The sequence below is a fragment of the Nomascus leucogenys genome, chromosome 8, assembly GCF_006542625.1.
Source record: "Nomascus leucogenys isolate Asia chromosome 8, Asia_NLE_v1, whole genome shotgun sequence".
Taxonomy (NCBI): domain Eukaryota; kingdom Metazoa; phylum Chordata; class Mammalia; order Primates; family Hylobatidae; genus Nomascus; species Nomascus leucogenys.
In genome coordinates this window covers 80,527,212-80,553,336 of record NC_044388.1, presented here as the reverse complement: position 1 = coordinate 80,553,336, position 26,125 = coordinate 80,527,212, and the positions used below count along the sequence as shown (strand labels likewise).

Below are 26,125 nucleotides of genomic sequence, written 5' to 3'. Positions count from 1 at the left end.
AGAGATTGGAAGAATGTGTGTATGTGGAGGAGGACAGACTGGTGGGAGAGAAAGCCAGTTAAACATAGGGAAGGGAGAGATCCTGGCGCCAAGAAAGGAGGGTCTTGGGTAATTATCAGGTGCCAACCTCTCGCCCAGCCCTCCTTGATTCATCTATGCGTTAACAGTTACTGAGCTGAGTCCTCTGTTGGGCCCCAGCCCTATCCTCACATATACACAGCCCGGGAGGAAGAGAGACCTGTCCATGAGGAACTATCACACAGAGTGGCATGTGCTATGCTGGGGGATGCACAGCCCAGCCCCACTCTGGGCAGCAGTGGAGGGCAGATGTCAGGGAAACGTGAGTAAAATGCTGAACATGTAGGAGTTGGCTGGATGAAGGGGATGGATGGGGAGGTCACCTTGGGCCAAGGAAACAGGTGTAAACATTAGTTTCCTTTTGCTGCTGTAACAAATTACCATAAATGTAGTGGCTTCAATACAAAAATTAGCCGGGCACCTGTAGTCGCAGCTACTTGGGAGGCTGAGTCAGGAGAATTGCTTGAACCTGGGAGGCAGAGGTTGCAGTCTCCAGCCTGGGTGACAGAGAGAGACTCAGTCTCAAAAACAAAAACAGAAAAACAAAAAACTACACAGATTTATTTTCTTACAATTGACTGTTCAGAGGTCTGAAATCAGTTTTTGTGGGCGAAAGTCAATGTGTTGGCAGAGCTGCTGGTTCCTTCCGTAGGCTCCAAGAGGAGAATGCATTTCCTTGCCTTTTCAGTATCTAATGGCTGCCTGCATTCCTTGGCATGTGGACCAGTTCTCCATCCTCAAAGCACAGCACTCCAGTCTCTGCTTCCATCATTCCACTGCTGTTTTCCCTGACTCCTCCTGCCTCCCTCTCTCCTGTCGGAATCATTGTGATTATATCACCACACCTCAGATAATCCAGGATAGTCTTCTCATCTCAAGATCCTTGACCACATCTGCAAAGTCTCTTTTGCCATATAAGGTAACATTCACAGGTTCTGGGAATTAGGATGTGGACATCTTGGGGGCCATTATTCAGCCTACCACGAGGGGAGTGGCATATTATCTCACAGTCTTTAAAATGCCCTCCAATTTTGTTATTACCAGGCTGAAGATAAGGAATTAGAGGCTTATAGAAGTTAAGTGATTTGCCTTAGACAGGCGGACAGATAGATAAATGATAAATCTTTTCTAAAATAGACAAAAGAATACAAAGAAAAATGCAACAAAGCACTCAAAACCTCACCACCCAGAAATGATCAGTATTACATTTTGTAACCATATACATAATACATAAAATTGAGGAGAGAGGTTAGAGAGAGAGCCAGTCAGGTAGAAAAAATATCCAAGAATGGGACTGTTCTCATAGTCCTAATGGGATATACTATAGAAACTATTTTTTTTTTAGGCCAGGTGCAGTGGCTCACGCCTGTAATCCCAGCACTTTGGGAGGCCGAGACGGGCGGATCACGAGGTCAGGAGATTGAGACCATCCTGGCTAACATGGTGAAACCCTGTCTCTACTAAAAATACAAAAAAATTAGCCCGGCGTGGTGGTGGGCACCTGTAGTCCCAGCTACTCGAGAGGATGAGGCAGGAGAATGGCATGAACCCAGGAGGCGGAGCTTGCAGTGAGCCAAGATCATGCCACTGCACTCCAGCCTGGGAGACAGCGAGACTCTGTCTCAAAAAAAAAAAAAAAAAAAAAAAAGAAAAAGAAACTATTTTTTTAACCAAAAGTAGAAAATGTACGTTTACTTGAGTTTAATAGAGAAAAAAAGAAACTAAAGTGAAAATGAAGGAATAGCTGAGATATTTCTTCACCTTAAAAGAATAGTCATTCCTAAAAGACCTCTCTCAAGAGCCATTTCAATTAAGAGATTGGGCCAGGCGCAGTGGCTCACGCCTGTAATCCCAACACTTTGGGAGACCTAGGCAGCAGGCTCACTTGAGCCCAGGAGTTCGAGACCAGTCTGGGCAACATGGAGAGACCTTGTCTTTACAAAAACTTAAAAATTAGCCAGGCATGGTGGCACATGCCTGTGGTCTCAGCTACTCGAAGGCTGAGGTGGGAGGATTGCTTGAGACCAGGAGGTCGAGGCTGCAGTGAGCTGTGATAGCACCATGTCACTCCAGCCAGAACAACAGAGCAAGACCCTGCCTCAAAAAAAAAAAGGAGGTTGGAGTAGGATTTTACCATTATATTCTAGTTTTATCTCTTTATTGACGTAGCTATGAACGAAGATGTGATTAGTACTTTTGCTTTCCTTGCTACCTCACCTCTCCATTCCAGACTGCAAAACTTTCGACTCCCCTGGCATTACTAATAGCCCACTGTTGATGAGAAGCCTGATTAATAACATAACAATTGATTTGCACATATTTTATGTTGTATATATTGTATACTGTATTGTTACAATAAAGCTAGAGAAAAGAAAATGTTATTTAAAAATGATAAGGAATAAATAATATATTAATATTTACTATTCATTAAGTGGAAGTGGATCATCAGAAAGGTCTTCATCCTCGTCTTCATGGTGAGGAGGAAAAGGAGGGGTTGGTCTTGCTGCCTCAGGGGTGGCAGAGGCAGAAGAGGGAGAGGGAGGCAGGAGAGGCAGGCAGTCTTGGTGTAACTTTTATTGAGTTTATTTAATCTGTGAATAAGTGGACCTGCACAGTTCAAACTCGTGTTGTTCAAAGGTCAACTATATTTACAGAGTTTTGCAACTAAAATTCCCACAGTGTAATCTTAGCTTAAATTGAATTAAGGTTAATTCCTACATGGAATTAATGTCACCACCAGTTCTTTACCATGAATTTCCCTTCCTCAGCTCCTGAACTTGACTAATCTCTTGGCCGAATGGATTTTGTCATTGAGTGGTCTTTTCTGGAAAGGTTCGTGAGTACACCATCCCCCAAATTTATGATTGAGATCAACCACTCTGTTGGTTGCGGTTTAGGGTAACACTTTTTTACCCTCAGAACTCTGTAGATATTGCTTCATTGTCTTCACTTGTCACATGCTACCTTGGAGAAGTCTGAGACCAGACTGAATATCCCCCCTTGTAAATAAATGGCTTGCTTCTTCTGTCTAGGTGCGTTAAGTATTCTTACTTTAGCCCCAAAGTTTGGTAACTAAATCAATGTGTCTTTTTTCTTTTTTAGAGGGAAGGGTCTCACTATGTTGCCCAGGCTGGCCTCAAACTCCTGGGCTCAAGTGATCCTCCCGCCTAAGTCTCCCAAAGTGGTGGCATTACAGATGTGAGGCACCTCACACAGCCAAATCAATGTGTCTTAGTATCAATTACTCTGTGTCAACTTTTCTGGTATACAGTATGCCCCTTTCAATCTGAATATTCAGTTCTTTCATTTCAGGGGAAGATTTCTGTATTTCATACCTTAATATCATTTTAAGTTCCATTTTTGGAACCCCTCCTTTAGGGCTGTTAATAGTTAAGCTTATGGTAGCTTGTCTTTGTCCTATTATCTTCTCTCCAGTTGCTTCAGTAGCTTTATCTTTTCCCACCACATTTACTCTTAATATCTTAAGCCTTTCCTATTACTTTGATTTTTAACCACTATCTAATGGTTAAAGTCTATTAATATCTATTATATTAATATTGATTGTTTCTCTGTTTCTAGTTTATTACATCTTTAAAAATAAGATTTCAGTCCTCTATTATTTTACTTGCTTCTCTAATATCCCTTTCATCTAATTCATTGTTTTATCATCTTGCCTGAGTTCTTTGTTCTCCTGATTTCATGCTATTAATAAGGCCTTCTATAACAGGAAGGATTTGCCAGGACTCTGCTTTTATTCCTTTGGGTGTGTTTTCTTCTAGATCGGGGTCTTCATCTGTTGTTGTTTTTTTTTCATCATCTTTCTTGCTCCCTTCCTTCTTTCTCTCCCTCCTCCTTTCCTTTCTTCCATCATCTCTCCTTCCTGCCTCCATTTTGGCTGTGGTCTTGGTGTCTAAAGGCCATGCCATTTCCTTTCCTCTTACTCCTCTCTGCCATGGCCCATGTTTAGCCGACCTCTCCTTGCCCTGGTGTGCAGGCCCTGGAGCCCCTTCCCATCTTGTCTGGGCCCATTTGTCTCCTCTGGAGCCTATGGTTTGCACGCTGGCTGTTGCTTTCGAACTGTGCCCACCCCTGCCCCCGTGAGGTCTATGGCCTGAGGGTGCCTGGCTAGGGCTGCCTGCTGCCCTTGATGGGGCCTAAGTGCTGTCCGTCCTCTGAGGCCCTGTTAGACATCTTGTTCCAGCTGGTGGGTGGGGCACCACCCATTCCCGTAGGCACTGGCTTGTCCCCGCCAACCCCTGTCCCATCCCCTGGAAGGCACCAAGCCATGGCAGCTCTCCTTGCTTCTACTGAGGTTTCATGGAGAAACACAAGGTCTTCTCCTTACAAAGGTTTTTTCCCAGACTTTTCCTAAGCCTGCCTACGCTCCCAACAGTCCACTTCTCTTAGATGACAGGATATTGGTGTTTCGTGGACTCACCTTTTTGGGAATTGGATTAGGAGACATACTACTCACTCACTGCACCAGAATCTTCTGTTGTTTCTTTGGATGTCACATTTTAAGGTTTATAAAAAGGATTTCCTTGTTTGCTCGGACTTAGTGAGTTTGTAGTAGCGTTGTTGTTTTTGTTTGTTTTGGCTTGTGTTCATTTTATTAGAGGGAGGTGGGGTGGGGGGATTCTGTGACGGTGTTACTTTGTCTCATTAACTCAGAGGTCCCCACCTTGCTTTGTCCATACCTCTCTCCCTTTGGACCGGCCCCTCTGGCAGCCCCAGCCCCCAGCACTTTCAAGTTCCTGGGATGAGACAAGGGCCCATAGAATTAGGCCTCAGCACACAGTGGGTTTCAGTCCAAGGAAGAGAGGGAATAAGCAGGAAGCATTTCATAGAGACAGAGTCAGAGGGAACTCAAATGCTTCTCAGGAGGGCATCTGGGCAGAAGCACAGCATGAACCAAGGCATGGATGTAGGAGAGGATGGGAACAATTACTGGGGAACAGGAGGAGTCCAGCTGGAGAAGTGCCAGCTGGAGAACCTGGGGAGAGCCTGGAGTGGTGGGCAGGCAGGTTCCAGGCAGGGGCTGCCCTTGTTGTGACCAAAGCACTTAGCTCTTGGGTCTGGAATCTCAGGGATACTAATGGTGGGCGGGGCAGGTGTAGTAGGGAAGCCTGGTTCCCATTTCTCCTCCCCATCCTCAGCCCCTCCCAGAGACCTTCCTCTGAATGCTACTCTCCCAGTGCCCCCTTGTCCTGGTAATGCCCAAGGTGTTCCTGCTGTCGTCCTGACAGCTGCAGGTAAAGCCTCAGCCATGGCCACACCAGGCACACGCCATCACACACGAATGTAGCACATATGCATCCCTGGTCACCTAGCCACACTAAAACAAACATGGTGCACAGCTGCATACCATCACTGCCATTTGCATGTGATGGCTCAGTGACACATGCTGTTGTGGGCATACTTTGCACACAGCCCCACAGTCTGGCTCCTTCTCTGGGTCGGTGGCTTCTGATTTCCCGAGAACCTGTCCTGCCCCCTGGTGGCCATTCCCCAAGCCACTGCCCCTCTGGAAGGACCCCTTCTATCTCCTTCTTGCCTAGAACAGGCTCTTCCCTCAAACTGGAACTATGAGACCAGGCCCCTCAGACATCCTCCAGACCAGCCACCCGCCTCAGACATCCTCCAGACCAGCCTCCCCCCATCAGACGTCCTCCAGACCAGCCTCCTTGCTCAGATGTCCTCAAGACCACCCTCCCCCCTCAGAAGTCCTTCAGACCAGCCTCCCCCCTCAGACTGGTGCTGTCAGGCAAGGTCTTCCCAAGCAGGGTGATCGACGTCCCAGTTTTCCTGGGACTGAGGGGTTTCCAGAGACTTGAGATATTCAGTGCTAAAACTGGGAAAGTTCAGGCAGACTAGAACTAGTTGGCGGTTCTAGTCTTTGGATCCATGTGCCTTCAACTCAGTCTCCGCTCAGCCTGGACCCACCAGACCAGGCCCTTTCAGACACCCCTGGGTCAGCTTACCCCTCAGGCTGGCCCTTTCAAACGACAGCTCTTCTGATGCGTGTCCCAGACCAGCCGTGGCTCAGGCTCACCCTGTCGCGTGGGCCCTCTCAGACCCACTCATCCTCAGATTGGCTTCCCCATCAGAGTGGCACTGTCAGGTCCCTTCCAGCCTCTCCCCAAACTGGCTTCATCTGATGCGCTTCCTCAGACCTCCTTCCTCTCCCTCTCCTCTGAGAAGAGGCAAGGTAGGGAGATTACATTCCAATCCCTCCTGCCCCCAGGACCTTAGCCCTGCATCTCGCCTTCCCAGGGTCCTGTGGCTCTGGGCTGCGGGCCTCAGGACCTGAAGACAAGCAGGTGCAGGATGCAGGACTGGGACTGGAGCCGGGGATTCTGTTCTCTCCACGTGAGAATGAACTTTCTCGGAGTTCCCTCCTACACAGGCAGTGAGCTCACAGGCTCCGGGGAGTTCTCAGGGCCGGAGGCTGCCCAGGAAGGATTCCTGCCTAGTGTCACCCTCTCTCCTGGCTGGCTGCTGGGAACGCACCAGATGTGGGATGTCTGTGCTGAGAGCTGCCAGCCTAGGAGGAGGAATGAAGGGCAGGCAGGCGGCCGAGAGGGGGCAGCAGAAGCCAGGACAGTCCCTGGCGCAGGCCGGAGAGGAGCTGCGGCCACAGGCTGGGGTCTGGATAGGGGTGGGAACACAGAGGGAGGCAAAAAACAGAAGGACTGACAGAGTCAGGGAAGAGGGAGACAGAGGTGAAGACATGGATAGAGATATATACAGAGACACAGAAATGGGGATGGAGACACACGAGACAGAGATGTAGAGAGAAACAGACAGAGATGGGGATGGAGACACATGAGACAGAGGGAGAGGGAGAAGGCAGAAAAAGAGCAGACAGACAAGGAAGAACAGATGCGAAGACAAGCGTGGAGAGGGATGAATATAGAAATGAGGGAAGAAGAGACAGGAGAAGAGACACAAGATGGAGACATACAGAGAGACAGGGATGGAACAGAGACATACAGAAAGAAATGCAGATAGGAACCAGGACAAAGACAGATTCAGAGATAGGAACGGGACAGAAAGAGATAAAAATAGGCTGGGCGCAGTGGCTCATGCCTGTAATCCCATCACTTCGGGAGGCCAAGGCGGGTGGATCACCTGAGGTCAGGAGTTTGGACCAGTCTGGCCAACATGGCAAAACCCCGTCTCTACTGAAAATACAAAAATTAGCCGGGCATGGTGGTGGGTGCCTGTAATTCCAGCTACCCGGGAGGCTGAGGCAGGAGAATCGCTTGAACCTGGGAGGCAGAGGTTGCAGTGAGCCTAGATCTCACCATTGCACTCCAGCCTGGGAGACAGAGTGAGACTCCGTCTCAAAAACAAAGAAGAGTCAAACATATAAATGAGAATGGGTTCAGCAAGAAGAGAGGGGCGGGGTGCACAGAGACAGGTCTAGAGTTGTAAGAATGGAGCAGAGCCACACTGGAAGAGAGATCAAGTGGGCAGGGGGCTGAGAGGCCAGGACACGGAGCGGGGCCCAGCCACAGTGTATCGTGGGGGAGCAAAGAGAAGTAGGGGGCTGGAAGGCTGGGCCCCTGTGCAATGCACCTGGGGTCTGGGATCCCAGCCTCCCCTTCCCCCCACGCCTCAGGGTTGTTTTAATTCTCCAGATTCTGTTTTAGCTCCAATAACTGATGTCTGCACTTACGCCTGGCTCCCCAGAACCACCATGGGAACTGGATGTGGAGGGACAGTACTATAGAGAAGCAACAGTCAGCAACTGAGACCCTCCAAGGCAAACAGCCTCTGTGAGGCCAAGGGCCCAAGACCCACAAGGAAGGTGACCACCCGCAGGCCCAGGCCAGTTGTCTAGTCAGAGGCAATGACACTGCCCCTCCAGCCACCCTGGGCTTGAGGCAGAGCAGGGTCTCTCTGTTAGGGCTGGGGGCAGAGAGATAGAGGCCCCAGTCCTCCCCTCCATTGGCCTCTGAAGCTCCAGCAGGCCCCCCTCCCCTCCTTCTGCCCCCTCCTCCTGAGGCCCCACATAATTGCTTTCCCATGTTGCTAATGGAGGCCAGATTGCTGATGCCCAAGCTCGGTGGGCGGTGGGTAGGTCAGGGCTGACCAGGGCTCTCAAGGCAGAAAGGCAGCTCAGGCCAGAGACTCCTCACTTCATCCCACCCACCCCAAAGATGAAGGGTGGAAGTTCTGACACATCCCAGGAATGTTCTGGGGGAGACCATTGGTGACCCCCTGTTATCTCTACTCATGCTGGACCTGGAGCCTAGGTTCAGGCTGAGCCACACCTCACAGGGACCAGACCCCCAGGCAGAACTCAGGGTTCAGGGTACAGAGCAGGTCCACAGCCACCTCTCAGGATATCCATCCTGGGAGCCTCTTCCTGTGAATGAAGAGCCCTGCGCTTCCATAGCTGGGGCTGTTCAGCTTGAAAAGCCACAGGCTTCACCTTGACGCCAGGCCTTTGCTTTCATGGGTCTCCCACCTAGAATACCCCTCTCTCTTCTAAGCTGGAGAAGAGACGGCCACTTTACTCTGAAGCCCCTCACCAGGCCCCACCTCTGGGACTGTGTCTTGTCCAGGCCGGACTCATCGGTGCTTGAGGCACTGTCAATCCCCCTCCCAGGGCACGATCCCAGGGGGCCTGGCGATCCCAGCAAGGGGTATCCATTTCCGGAGCCTAGTCTGAGGGGAAGGGTTTGAACTGGGAGAAAGCGTGTGATGGCATCAGGGTGGCTGGTGGCTCTGTAGAGGTGGAGTGCTCAGTGCCTGCCATGGGGAGTGTATCAGGACACATCTGTGCACAGGTGGGTGTGGGTGTGGACCTGACTTTGACTCCATCCCCCTCTTCTTACTCCAGGAACCCAGAGCAAGGCCAAAACCTGGCTCCCCAGGTCGGAGCTCCGACCTCCCCTTTCACCCCTGCCCCCAGGTCACATGGCCTGCCTACTTGGCCCCAGCCCTGGGCATTCCCAGCTGAGAAATGCCTGCTTATGCTCAGTAAGGTGGCTTCTATAAGTGGGGTCTGGACCTAAACAGGCCTGGGACAGCCAAGTGTCCTCCTCTGAGGAGAAGTCAGAGGGATCCTGGAGCCCCAGTTTGGGGACTGGAAGGATGTGGGCAGTATCTGAGGCTGGACCAAAGACTGACCATCCTGTAAAGCCAAAGCCCCACCCTCTCCAGCTCCACACTGAGTCCTGACTATAACCCAGCCCTGGGAGTAAGCCTTGTACTCTGTCATTCCAGTCCTGAAGCCCAGGTCCCGTCCCTGGTCACACTCCAAGCAGCCTCCTCCTTCAGGCAGCCCCCCTGCCTGCCCAGGCCCAGGACACTCTGTGCTCTGAGCCCTTGTGGCCCCTTGTGGCCTGGCTGAGCCCTAGGCCTGACCTTCTAGCACCCCTGGACTGTCTCTTGGATGGCAGGGATCACGCACTACCCCTGGCCCCAAGGATGAAGCCTGCCCCTCCCTTCTGCCATCTCTACCCCTGTGCACTGGGCTCAGGCCTGGGCACTCATGGAAGGCAGTTCTAGAGGTGACCCTTGAAAGGCTTCTGCCCCAGCCAAGACTTCGGCAGCCTCCAGGACTGACTGGATACCCCCATGGGATCCCTTGTTTCCCACAATTTTTCCCTAGCTGCAACCCTGTGCTCCAGGGAAGCCCTACCCCCCAAGAAGTAGACAACACTGTTACCAGATACACTGGCCTGAAAGCCGAACACCTCTCCCCACCTTCCCCAACCACAATTTCTTTCCTCCGCCAGCCCTGGATGGAGTGGGGTCCTTGGAAGAGGGGTACCCTCCCAAAGTGGGTCTGTTCCAAGGACTCATGAAATGGTGACGTTTAATGAGAACCCCCCCACCCCCCCGACCCTGTATATACATCTATAAAAAATTCAAATACAGCAAGTTACCATTGAGTCAGACTAGAAGGGACTGACAGGGCATTAAATACTGTGGGATAGGAGCAGGGCCAGGGGAGGGGTGTACAAAACAGGGCAGAGGGGAGGGTACTGAAAAGTGTGGGTGCTGGGGGGAGGGGGATGGCTGGGCCCCCCCAGCATCAGGAGCTTATAATCTGATGGTGGCAACAGAGACCCTGGGATAGACAGGAGGCTGGGGCAGGAGGAGAAATCGGATGTGAGAGGCTCCCCTCACGTCCCCCAAGGGCTCCTGGGAGTCGCTGGCATTGGAGGGTCCAGCCCAAGGGGCCAGGGTGAGGGTGTCTTTGGTGGGTGGGTTAGCTGCATGGCCCACCTCCCCTGAGGGAGGAAGGAGGGCCAGCCTGGTGCGGCAGGGCTGGGGGGCGGCAGGCCCGGGCCTGCCGGGGTCTCCACAAATTGTGTCTGAAGAGAATGCAAAAGGTCCTCCTGCCCGTGTGCAAAATAGAAACCGGGGTCTGCAGGCTCAGCTCCGGCCTCCTGCTCCTCTGCAGGTGCTCTGCATGTCCTCATGGGGTGTCGGGCTCTGTAGAGACAGGCAGGGGTCTGTCAGGGAGGGGGCTGGAGTGGGGGTTCCCTCAGGCTCCCTCTGCCACCCAGCCTCACTCAACCTACCAGATCAAGAGACTGTTGGCAGTGGCGGCAGCGGCAGCCAGGGCCAGAGTGACGGGGACGCTGACCGAGAAGGGTGCATTGGGTCCCCCGCCGCTGCCCAGCTCCCCAGGGTCACAGATCTTCGTGGTAGGCGGGGGTGCCAGGGAGCTGGTGGTGCTGGTCGTGGTCTCTGGGGAACATGGGGGAAACTCAGGGCAAGGCCAGGGCTGGGGTCCCATCCAGATCTGGGGGCTCATAAGACATACCATTCTGCTTCCTGCATCAGACTGGTACTGCCTCCCCCATCAGACAGCCCTGCCTCCCCCATCAGGCAGATCCTGCTTCCCAAGGCTCACAGATAACCCCCCCACACAATGACCCCTACCAAGGATGTCCAGATAGCAAGGACCAGGAATGACAGGAGTTGGACAGACAGGCAGAAATGTGGTTACCCCTGGGAGCAGAGGCTGGAGGCAGCAGGGTAGAACCAGGCCACAGGTTCTACCACAGGCCTCCAGGACAGCAGAGCCAGAAGGCAGGGGCAGGAGCAAGCTCACCCGCAGCCTGGGCCTCCGTGGTGAGGTGTCGCGGTTCCTCAGTCCAGGGCGTAGCGTGGGCGGCCACGCTCCAGTCACTCCATGTCCCGATCTCATTGTCCTTGGCTGCCACCTGGATAATGTACTCCTTCCCGGCGTAGGCATCTGTGATGGTGTGTGCTGTGCCGTCGGACAGCTCCACCTGCAGCCAGACCATGGGGTGGGGGTAAGGACACACCTGGGGGCCAGGAGGGTGTGTCCATGGTATTACCATGGCTTCTGGTCAGAGCCTGGGCTCCCAGATGCCCAAGGCACCTACCAGCCTGGCCCCAGCTGAGCCTCTCCTTAGGAAGGCCTCAGTGTGGTTATCACCCTGCTGGGGCGGAAAGGGGTGGCGGACAGCCCCTGGAGCTGCAGGGCGCAGGAGAGCTGCTCCATTTCCTCCTGGAGGCATCGCCACCCCACTCTCGCCCCGCTGGCCCCATCCTGCTGGTCTCCCCCAACCCTCCAGGCCAGCCTGCCTGTCCGGCGCCCCTTCCAGGCCCAGGCTGGGCTCTGGTTCATCTCAGCGGCACCCGCTGCCTCATTAAGCCGCCTCGTAAACAGGGGCAGCCAGCAGGGGCGGAGGAGGGGGCCGCTCTGGGCCACGTCTGGCTTCAGGGCTTTTTTGGTCCCCGTTCCAATCTCCCCCCAGAAAACTGGGGTCTGGGCTATCTGACCTGACAGGCTGTGAGTGCATGCACACGTGTGTGTATGTGTCTGGACATGTGTGGTGGGTCCAAGTGGGGCAGGAAGCCCCTCCAGTTCCTGCTCAGCCTGTGGCCCTGATACGGTGGTAAAGGTCAGGGTCATGGTGAGACACCTTTTGGGCCCAGACCCTGGGCTCAGTAAATCCTAATCTCAGCCCTGGAAGATCGGAGGGTCCCAAAGACCCTCTTCTCCTGGAGCCAGGGTCCCAGTTCCACCTCTGGCACCCCAGTCCCTTTCTGCTCGGCAAAGATACCCTCTGGCTGAGTAGCCCCGGCTCCTTCAGCTCTGTCTCCCTCCTGCCAGGATTAGACCACAGGCCTCCATGTCAGTCTCTCCCTACAGGGAGGGAGCCACGGGGAACAGATCAAATTGCCACCTCATTGTGGGCTCATGGTGGGCACCATACCTCTAGGAATGTGGCCCCCAGGAGGTCAGTGCTCTCTTCAGGGCCACATATCCTAGACCAGGATCCTTCTTGCTAGGTTATCAGTGATCCCTTCATCCTCCCTCTCAAGAGAAATGCTTCTCAACTGGCAGGAACTCCCTAGTCACTGACATCGGTCTCCCCTGGGAGTCCTCCATGGTCTGCTGGAGCAGATGCCAGACACGCCCTCCAGGCCTCCCTGCCGAGTTAGGGCCAGGGCAGGAGCTGCAGGGAACCCATGCTGGGTCCCAGTACTTGCCTCCCTCTTGTCCATGCTGAGACAGCCCCTGCCCAGGGCCCATTCTTTTGCAATTCCTGGTCTGTATTTTCCTCCTGAAAATCCAAATGTTTTTCTCTGTTCTGCCCTTCTCACCCCCTCCCAGTCACACACCTGCCTCTCCCCAAGGTCAAGGATTGGGGAGAATAGACTGTTCAGAGCAAAACTTCAGCTGAAAAGAACCATAAATCTAACCAACCCCAATGCCAGTGAGACACAGAATGGGGCTAGGATGCACTACAGGCCACGTGTGTTCTCGCCACAGAGCCTGCACACTTTGCTCTTCCCACCTCAGTGTGGGGGTCAGTTTTGCGCATGGTCTTGGCATGTTAGTCGCACACACGTATGGTATATGGTTCCTGCTGGGAGCCACGTGTGTGTGCATGTTCCCGTGTGTGTGGTGGGCGGTGGGCCAGGTCCACTGCAAGGCGTGTGCGCTGCGACGCGCGGGGCTGCTGCCTGTAGCTCGTTAGCCGGGGAGGGGGGGCTTGTGAAACTAGACCCTGGTTATTAGCAATGCATTAGGCTCGGGCAGTTGGCCAGGCGGGAGGGACTCAGGACTCTGTCAGGGAACATGTGAGTGCATGAGCAGGCTTTGTGGGGGACAGGCACCCAGGAATCGAATTACACACTTTAAAGGCCTGACGGGATAGGGGCACGAGGAGCTGGAGTTGGAGCGTGGTAGATGAGGTGGGGGTACAAGTTGACCCCCAGGAACCAGCCTGGGTTGTCCCATGGAGCACCCTCCCAACCCCAGTCCTAGCCCACAGGCCTCATGGGCCACACAGAGTGCCCACGACCCTATGGGCCCAGGGCTCTCAAAGCAAGAGAACCCCAAGTCTGCCCCAGACCTCTGGCTGTTCCCCAGAGCTCTTGATCCAGACCATGGTCTGACCCCATACTGACCCTTGTCCACTGCTTGGTTCCCAGCCAGGCTACCTGCCGACTCATAGCCTCAAGCTGACCCCTAAGCTGGGTCTGACTTTGGAGTCCGGATGCCAGTCAGGGCCTAAACTCACATGCTGGACCAGACTTGACCCCACGGCCTGATCCTGACCCCTTGGGCCCATCTGTGAGCCCTTGAGGACAGACACGTTCCTGTCCCTTGGGGCCAGCACAAGCCCAGAGCCTGGGCCAGAGTGTAAAGAGGGAGATGCCTGGTCAGGGCTGAAATCGAGGGAAGGAAAGGGTGCCTTGCCTGTCCTGCCTGCCATCTCCCTTCCTACATTTCTTTCCACTACCCTGGGGAGCCACAAAAAGACATAGGTGTTCCCACTGCACGAACAGGGGTCACTGGGAACCCCTAAGGACACCTGCCTCAGTTCCATCCATTCTCCCAGGCCCACCTGTCCCTTTTCCCCGCAGAGAGCCTGATTCATCAGGTCTCACACTGGAGCTGCTGCCACGTGGGATATGGGTGCCACTCACTCCACCTGATTCTAACTCAGGCACCCAGGATCTTGGCAGGGCAGGGCACTCACATGCTGCCACTGGTCCAGGATGAGGGGTCGGTAGCGCAGAAAGAACTTGAGAGGAAAAGACTCAGGGTCAGGCCAGGTCGAGGGGGTCTGCCACGTCACCTCCAGCCGGCGAGGGTTGCTGGGCACTGGCCGGGCTACCACATTTTCTGGAGGATCAGGCTTCACTGTTCAGGAGACATAGCTTCATTACTACACTAATCTCTGGCAACAACCCACTTTGTCAACTCCAGCCACCATGTTGACCTTCTCATATTGCCAGCCATTGTCATCGACATCATAGTCAGCATGCCTCTTCTCTGTTGTCAATTCTGGTAACTACCATAGACAACTGTCTCATTAGTTCCAAGTCTGACATCCCCATCATCACCAATGACTGTCGCTACAGTCACTGTCACCAACTCTTAATATCAACATCCCAAATTTCATCTCATCATCCCATCATCCCAACCCTATCCTCATACTGACCTGCATCCCAGTAACTAAGACAATATGATGCCTCCATAGTTACCACTGTCACCCCCACTGTTACCTGGATTACCCCCTCCTACACCAGCATCACATACTCCCCCAAGCCTGGTTTTTCACTTCAACTTTTCCAGTTCCAAACTAAGACCTGGGTCAAGGGTAAAAGACAGTCCACAGGTGTTGCAGATCTGGAGGTAGGCTGGGGATATCTGATGGGAGTGCCTAAGGGCCCAGCTTATGTAGAAATACTCTGGCTAGGGATCCAGCCACGGGGTCTGGGGAGAAGACAGGCTCAGGCAGAAGGTCTGGCTGGGGAGGGGGAATAGCAGGCAGAGAGCCTGCCTGGAACAGGGCAGGGGCAGGTAGAGGGTCTGGCTGGGATGGGGGGGTCAGGGGGAGGGCTGTATCTGTCCCAGTCCTGTCTCCTGTTCTGACACCTCATTCATCACAGGCCGTAAGGAAGCCATTAGAGTTGGGGTGGGGGGCGGTGGAGGCTGCAGCTGCAAAGGGTCTGGCCCAGCCTGCCCCCCCTTCCCCCTGCTGCATGTTCTGGGAGCTAGAAAAATGATCGGAAGAGCTGCTGGACAGGTCTCTCGGCCCTTCAGGTAAAGGACATTCACTTACACGTTCACAGGTGTATATGTCATGCATATATGTGCACATATATGTGCACTGTACATACCTGTGCAGAGGCATGTACATGCCATGTATACATGTGCATGCATGTGGACATCCCCACCAATGGCACACATCCACTTACATTCCCACTGGAGTAGGCAGCAGGTCCCCCCCAACCGCCACACGTACCAATGGTGAACTCGTCAAAGGTGATAGCTGTGGCATTGTGGCCCAGGGCATTGCTGACACTTATGGAGACCTTGTACTTGATGGTGGAGAACAGGTGCATGTAGCGAATGTGGCAGCGGTTCTTGAGGGCTGGGTCCTTCTCACAGACCATAATTTTGGAGCCATGCCTGGGGAGAGGTGAGACCCAGGTACTGTTACCAACATCAAGGGTCAGGTGGGACAGAGGTTGAGGAAAGGTCAAGCCCAAGGCAGGGCTGGGGTATGGACGGAGGGCATGGTGGTGGGATGGGGGAGAGGTTAGAGGTCAGGGCTGGACCCGGGTCAGAGGCACAGCTACTCACAGCACAGTCACATTGAAGGTGTTGGGAATGTAGGTGGGGGTGGGCAGATGCCAGCTGCAGTAGAAGCCCTTGGGATAAGTGTTGGAGCGGCAGCTGAGCACAGGCTCCCGCGGCGGCACTGGGGGTGAGGACAGTATGGTCAGGGCATTCTTGGAGCTCCCAGTCCCCTGCACCGTATGGGGACAGGTGGGCCCCAGAGCCCCAGCTCTCCCCCCTCAACCCATCATCGATGCCAAAGTTGTGGGGGGGAGGCTGTCAGCGAGGGTCTGAGGCTTCCCAGGCCACAGAGAGCCAGATGTTTAATTAAAGAAAAACAAGGGCTGTGCGGACAGGGAACCCCCCCCTCCCTCCACCTGCTCAATGGAGGCAGGAACCGTGGGGAGCAGGGGGCTGCGGGCCTCAACTCATCAATCACAGGATGGAGGTGATGTCTGGGGGAATCGGCCCCAGCCCCACATCTCCTGCCACTTTGTGTCCACTCTCAGAGGAATACTGTGCTGCAGAGACGAGGGGAGTCTTGAATGGGTCCTCCGACTGCTGGAGTATCGGGTGCACTTCCTAGAGAGGAGACACCCCAGACTTCCCTCAGTAGAGACGGAGACACAAGGACAGGCCTGGTGACTACACAGGAACAGCACTGGGCAGCTGTTTGTGTGCATATCTGTGTTTGTAGATGTCTGCATGCAGGGGTATACATGCTACATGCATGTCTCTGTGTGACATGAATGAGTGACCAGGGATCCGTAGGAGCAGCTATGCGGATGTGTGTGAATCTGCATGTCTGTGTATGATTGTGTGTGTGTACGAGTGCCTGTTGAAAGGAAGCTGCTGTTCCCTTTGTGTGTACCTCACCCTAGTGCCAGCTCCCAGCATCTCCATCGCAGACCCTTTAAGAAGCCCTTTACATGGTAAGCAGCTGCCCTCACTCCGGAATAGGAAGGCCCAGAGAGGGATAAGGACCCCTCAAGGTCAGACAGTAAAGCCAGAGCTAAACCTTAAGACAGGGGTAACCCTATACACACACACTTGGGAAGTCCTTTCTGCTGTCTAGCCCGCACTCTTTTGCTGCCGTGAGCACTTAGCCCAGCTGTCCCACCCTCAGGCATTGGGTAAGGCGTGAGGACAGGCGGCTCAGGTTCCTGGAAGGAGGCAGCTTATGTGATCTGACCCAAGCAAGGAATGTCCGTCTGTGGCTCCAGGGACACTGACACCTCCCTCCTGTGCCTCCCCCCTCCCCCGCCCCCGGCCTGACAGGTGGACAGGAAATGGGAGGGGGGCAGCTTAATAAGCCAGGGACAGTGAAGGGGAGTGCATGTCTATGCTTGTAGAGTGGCCATGGTGACACAGGGGAACAGTGGGCTTCCATCCACAGTGTGCATGTGACTGTGAGTGACTCTGTGTGATTGCGTGTGCGTGTCCAGTATGTGTGATGCTGGGAGGGGCCTGGGGCAGAACCCCCAGGATCCAGATCTGGCTTTGCAGCAGAAGAGATGAGGGGGCAGAGGCATCAGGAGAACTCCAGGGCACCAGGTGGAGGGGGCAATGCTGTGGGCGGAGGCAGCTCCATTCCCCAGGCCTGTCGGGCAAAGCAGGGCCCAGCTGAGACCCCACAGGGCCAACCTGCGTTCTGCCTTCCACCGTCCGCCTCCCTTGGGAAGCCTTCGGGCCCTGCGTCCATCTCATGTCGTTCCATGTTCATCCTGTGTGCCTTTAGTGTCTCTTCCCTGTCTGCCCACGGGTGCAGAACTCTGCCTGGGGGTGGGGTGGGGGGCGGCCAAGGACACAGGAAGTGCCTTCTGGGGGCCTGTTGGCCAGGCCAGAGTTGGCAGCCACCCCAGGAGGAAAGGACATTCCGAGGTCGGCCGGCCGAGAAGCCTCCACTCCCTGCTCCTGCCACCGCCCCCCTTACCCCCAGGAAGGGGAAGGGCGCTGGGGGTGGGGTGGGGATCAGAGTGTGCAGAGTCAGCTCCCTGCTGCCCGGGACTCCTCGGAGGGCAGAGCGGGCCACGGCACTGGACTCACAGGCCCCCACCCCCGGCCAGCCTCCCCACTGACCAGGCTCCTCCACTCCCCGACTGTCCTCTCCCCTCAGACCAGCGTCCCCTTCCAACCTCCCCCTCACGCCAGTTCCTCTCCCTGACTGGGGAGGTCACGGTGGGGTGGGGGTTGGGGGGCCGACTGGGGGCTTTGTCTGTCATCTGGCTACTCCTGCCTGGCCCTGGGCCCTGAGCAGGGAAGGGCTTGGGTTTCCTGACAGGGACCAGGTTTCTCAGAGGGAAAAGGAGGAAAGAAAAACAAAAGGAAGAAAAGGAGTGACTTGCTGCAGCTGGAGCCCAGCTGAGGGGCCGGGTGGGCGGAGGTGGGGGTGCTGTGAGATTGTAGGACAGTGTGGGATCAGGATGCCTGTTGTGAGTGTGTTGTGAGTTGGAGGAAAAGCTGTTTTTAAGACGCTGTGATTGCAAGGCTGTGTGTAACTGTGAGGCTCCGTGTGTGTGACTGTGAGACTCTGGGCAGTTGTGTAACTGTATGATGGGGGGCTGTGTGGGACTGGATGACTGTGTTTGCACATGACTCAGGGTGAGGCTGTTCAATCTCGAGACTGTCTCTATGTGCAAGGCTGTGTGGCCAAGGTACTCTGTTAGAGTGCCTGTAAATGTGCCATTGTGTCTGAACACAGTGACAGCTAGAGCTCATACATGAGGCAGTGCATATGTGATGGAGCATAGTAAGGCTGAATGTTATTTTGCAAACTGTGCGTGTGGGAGGGTGCCCGGAATTCCCAGCATGTTCACACGTATGAACTGAACACTGTGTGAGTGCATGTTAAAGAGAGTGTGTGAGCAAAAGCTCCTGTGCACACAGGTCACAGTATCAGGCTCTGGGCATACAGGGCATCTGGGTTGCCCCTTGTGGGGGCTCTTGAGACACCCAAGTGACTGTCAGCCTGTGGCAGGGTGTCCCTGGGTCCCACGCGGGGCCGTGTGCGCGTGTGTATGCGTGCGTGTGCCCCCGCTGGCCCAGGGTTTGTTTGTTTTCCTCCTAATTGGCTTGTTTTTCCATGTCCAGCCCACCAAACCGCATGTTTTTCCTCTCATCTCGCCAGCCCGCCTGGGCTGGAGCCCCCGGCACGCATGAGGCCTGCCCGCCGGCCCAGAGAGGAGGAGGACAAGCTGCCCACACCCTAGGCCGGGCCAGATCAGGCAGGGTGGGGCAGGGTGACCCTTCCACTCCAGCCCTACCCATGCCCCACCCACACGCCGCCTCCTGCCTGGCACTCAAGGCTCAGGCCTGGCTCAGCCTTATCTCGTGGCATCCCTGGAGGCATTCCAACTTCTGGACTCCCAAATGCCCCGGCGACCTCCCACTTGTGATTTCTCCCCAGACATCTTCTTTGACCATAGCCCTCTCCTCACTCTTTCCTTTCCAGCCAAACAGGGCTGCAGGGAAAGGAGTGCTGAACCAGGGGATCCAGAGCTGCCATCCTAACCAATCAAATAAAAGTTTTAAAAAAACTGGACAAGGAACTGTCCATTTAAAAATCATTTTAATCTCTGGTTTGTTTTAGCTTAAGATCAGAACGATACAGAATCAGCAGTGTCTTGTAAATAAAAAGATGCTACTAAAAGGAACACTGTGATCCTGCTTCCTAATGTGGGGGGGCCTTCCGTCGTCCTAGGGAGGAGAGGAGTCCTTAGGGCTCTGCTTGTGAGGATCCACTTGAGAGCAAGAAGGTGGATCAGGAGAAAGCAGTTCGGGGATTTGCCTGGTTAAGGAGACTTCCAACAGAATACCGTTAAGACCAAGTTCCCTTGTAAACAGAGACAATTTGCATGTGTTTAGGATAAATATTAAATAATTTTTGGTTTGAATGACCCACAAATCGGGGTAACTCTGTCCTGTTCTCTGAGAGCTGACAGGAAGGATAATTTGATATTGAGTGTTGCCAAAGCCAGTCTCTTGTTACTAATATAAAGTGACTGAGACGATAATGATTAATATCCCCTGTTCCTCTGACCAAGTCTTTAGAAGGAAATAATGCAGTGAGAGATAAGTACCTGAAACTAATGCTACAGCCAACTCATGGCCAGCCTTCCTCTGGCAGCAGGGCCTGGAGGGCAGTGAGCACTCTATATAAAAGGTCTGGGCCCTGGTCACAACAGGGCAGCTGTGGGCATGTCCTGTGGGTATAGACTATGGACATTACTTCAAGACCCAATTCCCCCCCAACGACCTCTCAAAGAAGATCACATCATCAGGAATGGGGGTCCAGGGTCATCAAGGCCCAGCCATCACAGCCAGTCTTGTCCATCCTGAGGACTTCTGGGACCCAAACTGAGAAGACAGGGATGTGGGTGACCAGTGCCAAGTTGGGTTCATCCTTTTTCCATGGCACTCAGTAAGTGGCCCTTTTCCCTCTGAAAGGGCCTGGGGCTAGGCTGAGTGCTCCACTTCTGAAGGACCCCATAGTGGGCCAAGGAGAATTCTGTTAGGCTGGTCCTGCATTTCTCAAGCTGGCCAACAGGGGTCACTCCACCCGTGGCTTGCAACTAAAATGTTGGGTTTTGAACGCCATCTCTTCAGTTTAGACACATTAAACAATAACCAAAAAAAGGCCTTCCCATGGGGAAAGGTACATTCCCACCAAAATACATTTTCACACCTCTTTAAGCCCTACTGGTGGGTGTTTTTGTGGAAGACCCTGAACAACCTTTCAGCCTAACATTTTACATGGTGTTCTACACCAGTCTTCTGACAGCGAGGCAAGTGTCTGCTCCCAGATCCCTTAAACATCTCCTAGATAGCTTCTAGGGAATAAGGAGACGATTTTTGGGCAGTGGGGTGAACCATACCCAAATAAAATGAGGCCAGAGGAGCTTGAATCATTGGCTCAGGAGAAAAGAAATGAAGAAATGGAACTATGTTCAGAGTATTCACTCTGTTGGTGGGTGCCTCCAGCTGGGATCTGGATGCCTGCCCACCTCACCCTCAGCAATGGTGATGGCCTTGTCATTCTGACTTCTCCCTCTTCCAAATCACACTCACCTGGTCTTCCCTCTACCTTCTTGCTGGCTCCTTCTTATTTCTTTTTATGGCTCATTTCCCTCCATCGACCTCTTTAAATGCTGATGGTCTTTAGGGCTCAATTCTGGGTCCTCTTCTCTCTTCACTCCACGATCTCTCCCTTGGCCATCTCACACCCTCCCATGGCCTTAATGCTGACAACCCCCCACACATATCCATCTCCAGCAGAGGCCTCTCTCCGAATCCCAGACGCTCAGACCCACTGGTTACTAGCCATCAACTCCCGGTTGTCCTCCAAGGATCCCACTGAACAGGTCTGCAGCAGATGTCTAGGGAGCCGCAGATCCCTTGCCCATACTATTAATACTTCTCACTCCCAAATTCTGCAGTTATTTGCCTAAGCGCTTTCTTTTGCTTTGCCTGCTGGGACATCAGGGCAAAAGTGCTGGGGAATCAAAGCCTCCCTCCCACCCCAGGTGAATCTCTCAACCACTGATGGGCAGGAGCTAGTGTATACACATCCCAGCTCCCTCACCCTCAGGCAGGGCAACTCAGGTGCATGTTCTGCATCTGCACCTTCGGTGGTTAATGTCAGTCGCCAAGAGGCAATGTCTGGATAACTCACTCTTTATTGACTAACTTAACTTCCTTTTTCTGTGTCACTTTCCCATTCCTTCATGGTATTTCCTTCACCTGCCAAATAAACTGCTTGCATAAGAATTCTCATCTTGGGATCTGATTCTAGGGAAACCCAAACTAAGACACTGTTCAAGCAGCACACATTATCTTTTCCTTCCGTTTTCTTCCTGTTGCAGTCATGGATCCCTCCAGCTGTCTTGACTCCTCCCACCCTCTACTCTCCTGTCCTTCCCACCTCCAATCTAGCACCAATTCCTCGACATCCAACTACCCCTTCTCAGCTTCCCCAGCTCCATGCCCTGGTCCCAGGTCCTCATCCTCTCTCCTGCATCCAGTAACAGTCTCCTTCCTACCTTGGTTTTTCTCCATCCAACCTGCCTCCCTCCACTCAGAGTGATCTTTTAAGAACATGACCCAGAAGATGTCACTGCCCAGCTTCCAGGATCATGATCTGTCCCCCTGTCCCTTCCTTCAGCTCCCTCTCCACATCAACACCAGCCCAAGTGGCCTTTACATGCCCTCCCAGCCGCTGAGGCCTACAGTCACACCCAGCTCTCTGCCAGAAATGATGTTTCAATGCATCTTCTAAATCACCATTCGCTTCCCAAGTCTCCATTTGCTTCCCACTCCAGGACGCCTTCCCTATACCTGTATAACCACATATCCCACTTCCCTCCCTGAGGCCCTCTGACTAGCCCTTGTGGGAGCAGACACAGTGAGGCTCCTCCAGCTCAGATCCGTGACCTGAGGGTCTCTCCCCACTGATGTCCCAGGTGAGCCATGCCTTACCAGCTCTCTGCCTATGTTGTCAGAAGGAATAGGGTTTTAGGATACCCAAGGGGGTGGGATCTGTGGGCAAATTGTCTAGGGGTCTGGACTCAGTGGGCAAGACTGGGCTCAGAGGCCAGAAGAGCGGACCAGGACAAAATCAGAGGGCAAGGGTCAGGCTGTAGCTCTCCCTTCTCCGTGTCCCCCTAACAGGAAGGGGACTTGATCTGGGCTAGGAGTCTGGGTCTCAAGGAAGGTGGGAGGCTGGATGAGGGGTGGGGGCAACACTTACAGCCCACATGCAGCAGGACTTGGTGGCGCAGGTGCCAGGAGTCACGGTGGAAGCAGGCGTAGAGGCCACTGTGGCCCAGTTCCAGGCCACGGAGCACTAGCTGAGAGCCGTTCAGCAGGTCAGGGGCCAGGTCTGTCCCATTTACCCGCCACGTCACCGCGGCATCCCAGTTTGCTGTCCCACATGGCAGTGTCACATCAGAGCCCAGGCGCTCGTACTGCACATGGGGTGCCTCTGTCGGGGGGGGGGGCACAGGGCAAAAGTCACAGGTCACAGCCCTGCCCAGCACCCCCAGGCGAATGTGCTCAGGCAAGAGCCTGTGAGGATGTATGAGTGAGGACGAGAGGCTCGATGTCTGTGTGAGTGGGGGAGATGGAGAGTGTTCAAAGCTCCTCTATGCCTGTGCAAGTGTATGGGTATATGAGTGTCTCCAAATGTGTATGTGAGTGTGCATGTACAGGGGCTAGGTATGTGAATGGGCGATCTTCTGTGTGTGTGTGTGTGTTTGCATGTGACAGAGAGTTTGCATAGTGCTGAGAGGCATCAGTTCTCAGAGAAAACCCAGTTCCTCTCCAGTCCCTGGGTTTTTTAAAGTTTCCTGACCCCCATGACCCTGATCTCTTGCCACCCACAGGCCCAGCCCAGTCACTGACGTCCATTATTACCCAGGCAAGCTGGCACTGAGGAGCCCCACTCCTGGACTCCTTTTTCTGTCTCCCTATCTCTTTCTCTTCCCCACCCCATCCTTGTCTCTTTCTGTCCTGTCTCTATCCCCACCTCCCCCATCTTTCTTCCTGTCTCTCTCCCTTTCCTCTGCCTTCCCAGCCTGCCACCCCACAACAACCCGCCCCTCAGCCATCCAGGGCTCAGGCAGCAGCAGGAGAAGGGAGAATGGGCAGCAGGGAACCCTAGGGAACTCCTGGCAGCTGTCAAGTTCACAAGGCAGGAACTACTTAGGGCAGGTTGGGGGCTTGGGGGGTGCGGTGCTGCTGGGATGGAGCGAGCACTGTGATCATTCCTCTCCTGCCCCCAGGAGCGGCCTGTCAGAGCCAAAAGCAAACCCCAGCCCTGCCTTCAGCAACTCAGGCATGATGGACGGAGCCCAGGAGACTGGAAATGGAAGGGTGGAGGCGAGCACCTGTCGACAGGCAGTGCGAAGTGGGGGAAGTGAGCAAGGCAGAGAGGCAGATTTAAGACGCAGGCACACAGAGATAGGGAGATGGGAATCTCAGGACACCCCCTTCTCATCCTACCCCCTGAGCCTGAGGGACAGACACTTCCCAGGTCTTGGCCAGATCTGTGGAGTGAGGGTGGGAGAGGAGAAGGGAAGGGGGAGAGGGCAGCAGTTGGGGTGGGGGGCTGCGGGATCCCTCGTTAACACTCGCTTACATCTCCCCTCCAGAGAGCCACCCTGCTGAGTTGGGGGATTTTCAGAGGCAATTCCTGTTAACAAGCCAATTAAGTTGGGCCAGTGGCCTCTTAATTAGACTTGTTAACACTACCAAGACTGCAGGGGTGTAGGGATCCCCCTTGGACCCACTGGCCGCCCCCTCTCCCCATTGCAGCCCCCTCCTCAGCCCTGCTTTGCTCTGCGCTGGAACATCTGTCCCGGTTTGCTGCCTCTGTCGTCCTCGCTGTGCCAGGGTCTCTCTGTGACTCCAGGTCTCTCTCCCTCGCTGCCTATCTCTATCCTGCCCCTCTCTGAGCCTCTCTGAGTCTCTCTGTCCCTGTCAGAGAAGAAGGAAGCAGGAAACCCAGCCAGCCCTGACCACTCGTCTGTGGAGCCTGGGACCAGCCGAACAGAGGATGAACGGGCGGAAGGGCGGTGGCTGGGGGCCTTGGAGGCCACAGCTGTGAGGCTGGACCAGACACTAAACAGGGGCCTCCCCCTGACCAGAGGCCCAGTGTCCAAGACTCCGGCCACTGAGCCCCCCCAACAGTCCACCAGCTCCAGCCACTGAGCCCCCCTCCAGCCTCCCTTCCAAAAACCTGGAGCTTCCAGGAAACATGCCAAGCCCCTCTCTCTGCACCCCCTAGCAGAGACTTTGCATCCAGCTGCCTGAGGAGGAGGCTGAAAACTGACCTTTGGGGAGGGGGCGTGGCCATCATGGTCCCAGCAGCAACACATCAACACTGACCAGGCAGCTCAATGCTAACATGGACCCAGTGTGGCCCTTAATCCTGGGGAGCAGGTACAGCCACCACACGAGGACACAGCGACCGAACAACACATTAAATACAATGGCTATGGGATAACACCTCCCCACCACACCTTGTCTGCTGCACAAAAAAAGTAGAAACACAACCTGACAATAATGACAAACCGATGATGTAAGGGCAGGGCAGGATGAAAAAATGACAACACAATGGCAGAAGACAACGACAGGCCATGTGGAGAGGTGGAGGGGTAAGAGGACATGACAAGCACACAGTGTCACAACTGCTACAATAACACAACACTGGCAATACATGCAGCCATGCAACTGCTCCAAAGATGGCAGTGATTTAATCTTTTGTCTCTGGACAGCTCTGCTCCCGCCCCGTGGGTGCCCCTACTGATGTGCTGTCCATTTCAGAAATTAAATCAAGCAGCAGGGGGAGGATGGGGTTCTTGGCCCTGATGCGGTGACAAATGCTCCAAAGGAATCAGCTGTGAAAAGGTTGTTAGAAGCCAGGATGAGAGACAGAGACAGGATGAGGTCATGGACATGGAGAACACAGAGGGACAGAGCTGATGGCTCCCTCACACCTGCACACACAGGCTCACAGGGGGACCACATGCCAGAAACGGTCCCCCCGGGCATCCTAAAGCAACTTCACTTTGCCACACACACAGGAACAAGGGCAGTCACCCCTAAAGAAGAAGGACATGCAGGACAGTCATCCACAAGGCCACAGTCACACACAAGTTCAGTCACACAGGGACACTGTCTCACTTCAGGGATGGTAACACCTGATACGAGATCACATGTACATGTACAAGAAGGGCACCATCACCTGGAGACACAGCCGTTATGCCCAGAGACATAGGGAGACAATTTAATACAAACACACAGAGAGAAACAGAGAGATACAATTACATGTGGGGTACAGTCTCAAACGCAAGGATACAGCCCCACAAAGGGGATGCAGACAGGCAATGTGACATAGACAGACAATGTCACATGTGAGGAACAGCCCACAAGGATACAGCCACATGGAGAAATGCACTCAAACAGGGACACACTCTCACCCTCACAAGAACAGAGTTTCACACTCTCAGAGAGGTGGCCTTTTGTCCAGGACCATGGGGGCACAAGGTAGAGACCACTGGCAGGCCCTAGGGACGCCCAGTCAATGCCCCTGGGGCTGGCCAGGATCTCTCTGGGTCTCACTGTTGATCTCATAAAGAAGAGGCCATATAAGCCTCGACTCACTACCCACAGCCTTGAGGGTGGCAGAGCCCAGCCACCAGGGTCTGGTCCATGCCTGGTCCCTGGAGAGGCCCTCACCCTCTCTGCTTTCACCCAACCCTACTGACACGGAGTAGGAGGTGGGAATCATGCAGGCTGGGAGCTTAAGGAGCCTCGTTCAAGGTGAGTTTTGAGTTCAGACCTTGGGCTGATGTTGCTGTTTGAGGTGCTACCTCAAGTGCAGTAGAGGGGCAGGTGGTCAAGTTAAGAGGGCCTCTGTTTCTCCCCGCAGGGACACGGCTCCTTGTCCTGTGGGCTGTGGGCAGGCCT

At 54.2% G+C, this 26,125-nt stretch overlaps 1 protein-coding gene across 9 annotated transcripts in view; it reads right to left on the bottom strand.

The window, feature by feature from the left end:
- Nucleotides 1-9,892: 9,892 nt before the first annotated feature.
- The window catches only part of CNTFR (ciliary neurotrophic factor receptor), a 38,179-nt gene continuing 21,946 nt past the window's right edge, over nt 9,893-26,125 (bottom strand). For 8 of the 9 annotated variants that reach the window (XM_030817553.1, XM_030817555.1, XM_004088794.2 and 5 more), the window contains 7 exons: nt 22,404-22,637; nt 15,683-15,800; nt 15,342-15,508; nt 14,070-14,233; nt 11,159-11,339; nt 10,623-10,791; nt 9,893-10,533 (listed from right to left, as the gene is read on the bottom strand). In XM_030817553.1, coding sequence (XP_030673413.1) covers nt 10,533; nt 10,623-10,791; nt 11,159-11,339; nt 14,070-14,233; nt 15,342-15,508; nt 15,683-15,800; nt 22,404-22,637 — 1,034 coding nt within the window. In that variant the 3' untranslated portion in view covers nt 9,893-10,532. The remainder of the gene's footprint in view (nt 10,534-10,622; nt 10,792-11,158; nt 11,340-14,069; nt 14,234-15,341; nt 15,509-15,682; nt 15,801-22,403; nt 22,638-26,125) is intronic. The other variant, XM_030817551.1, reaches the window with a different exon arrangement.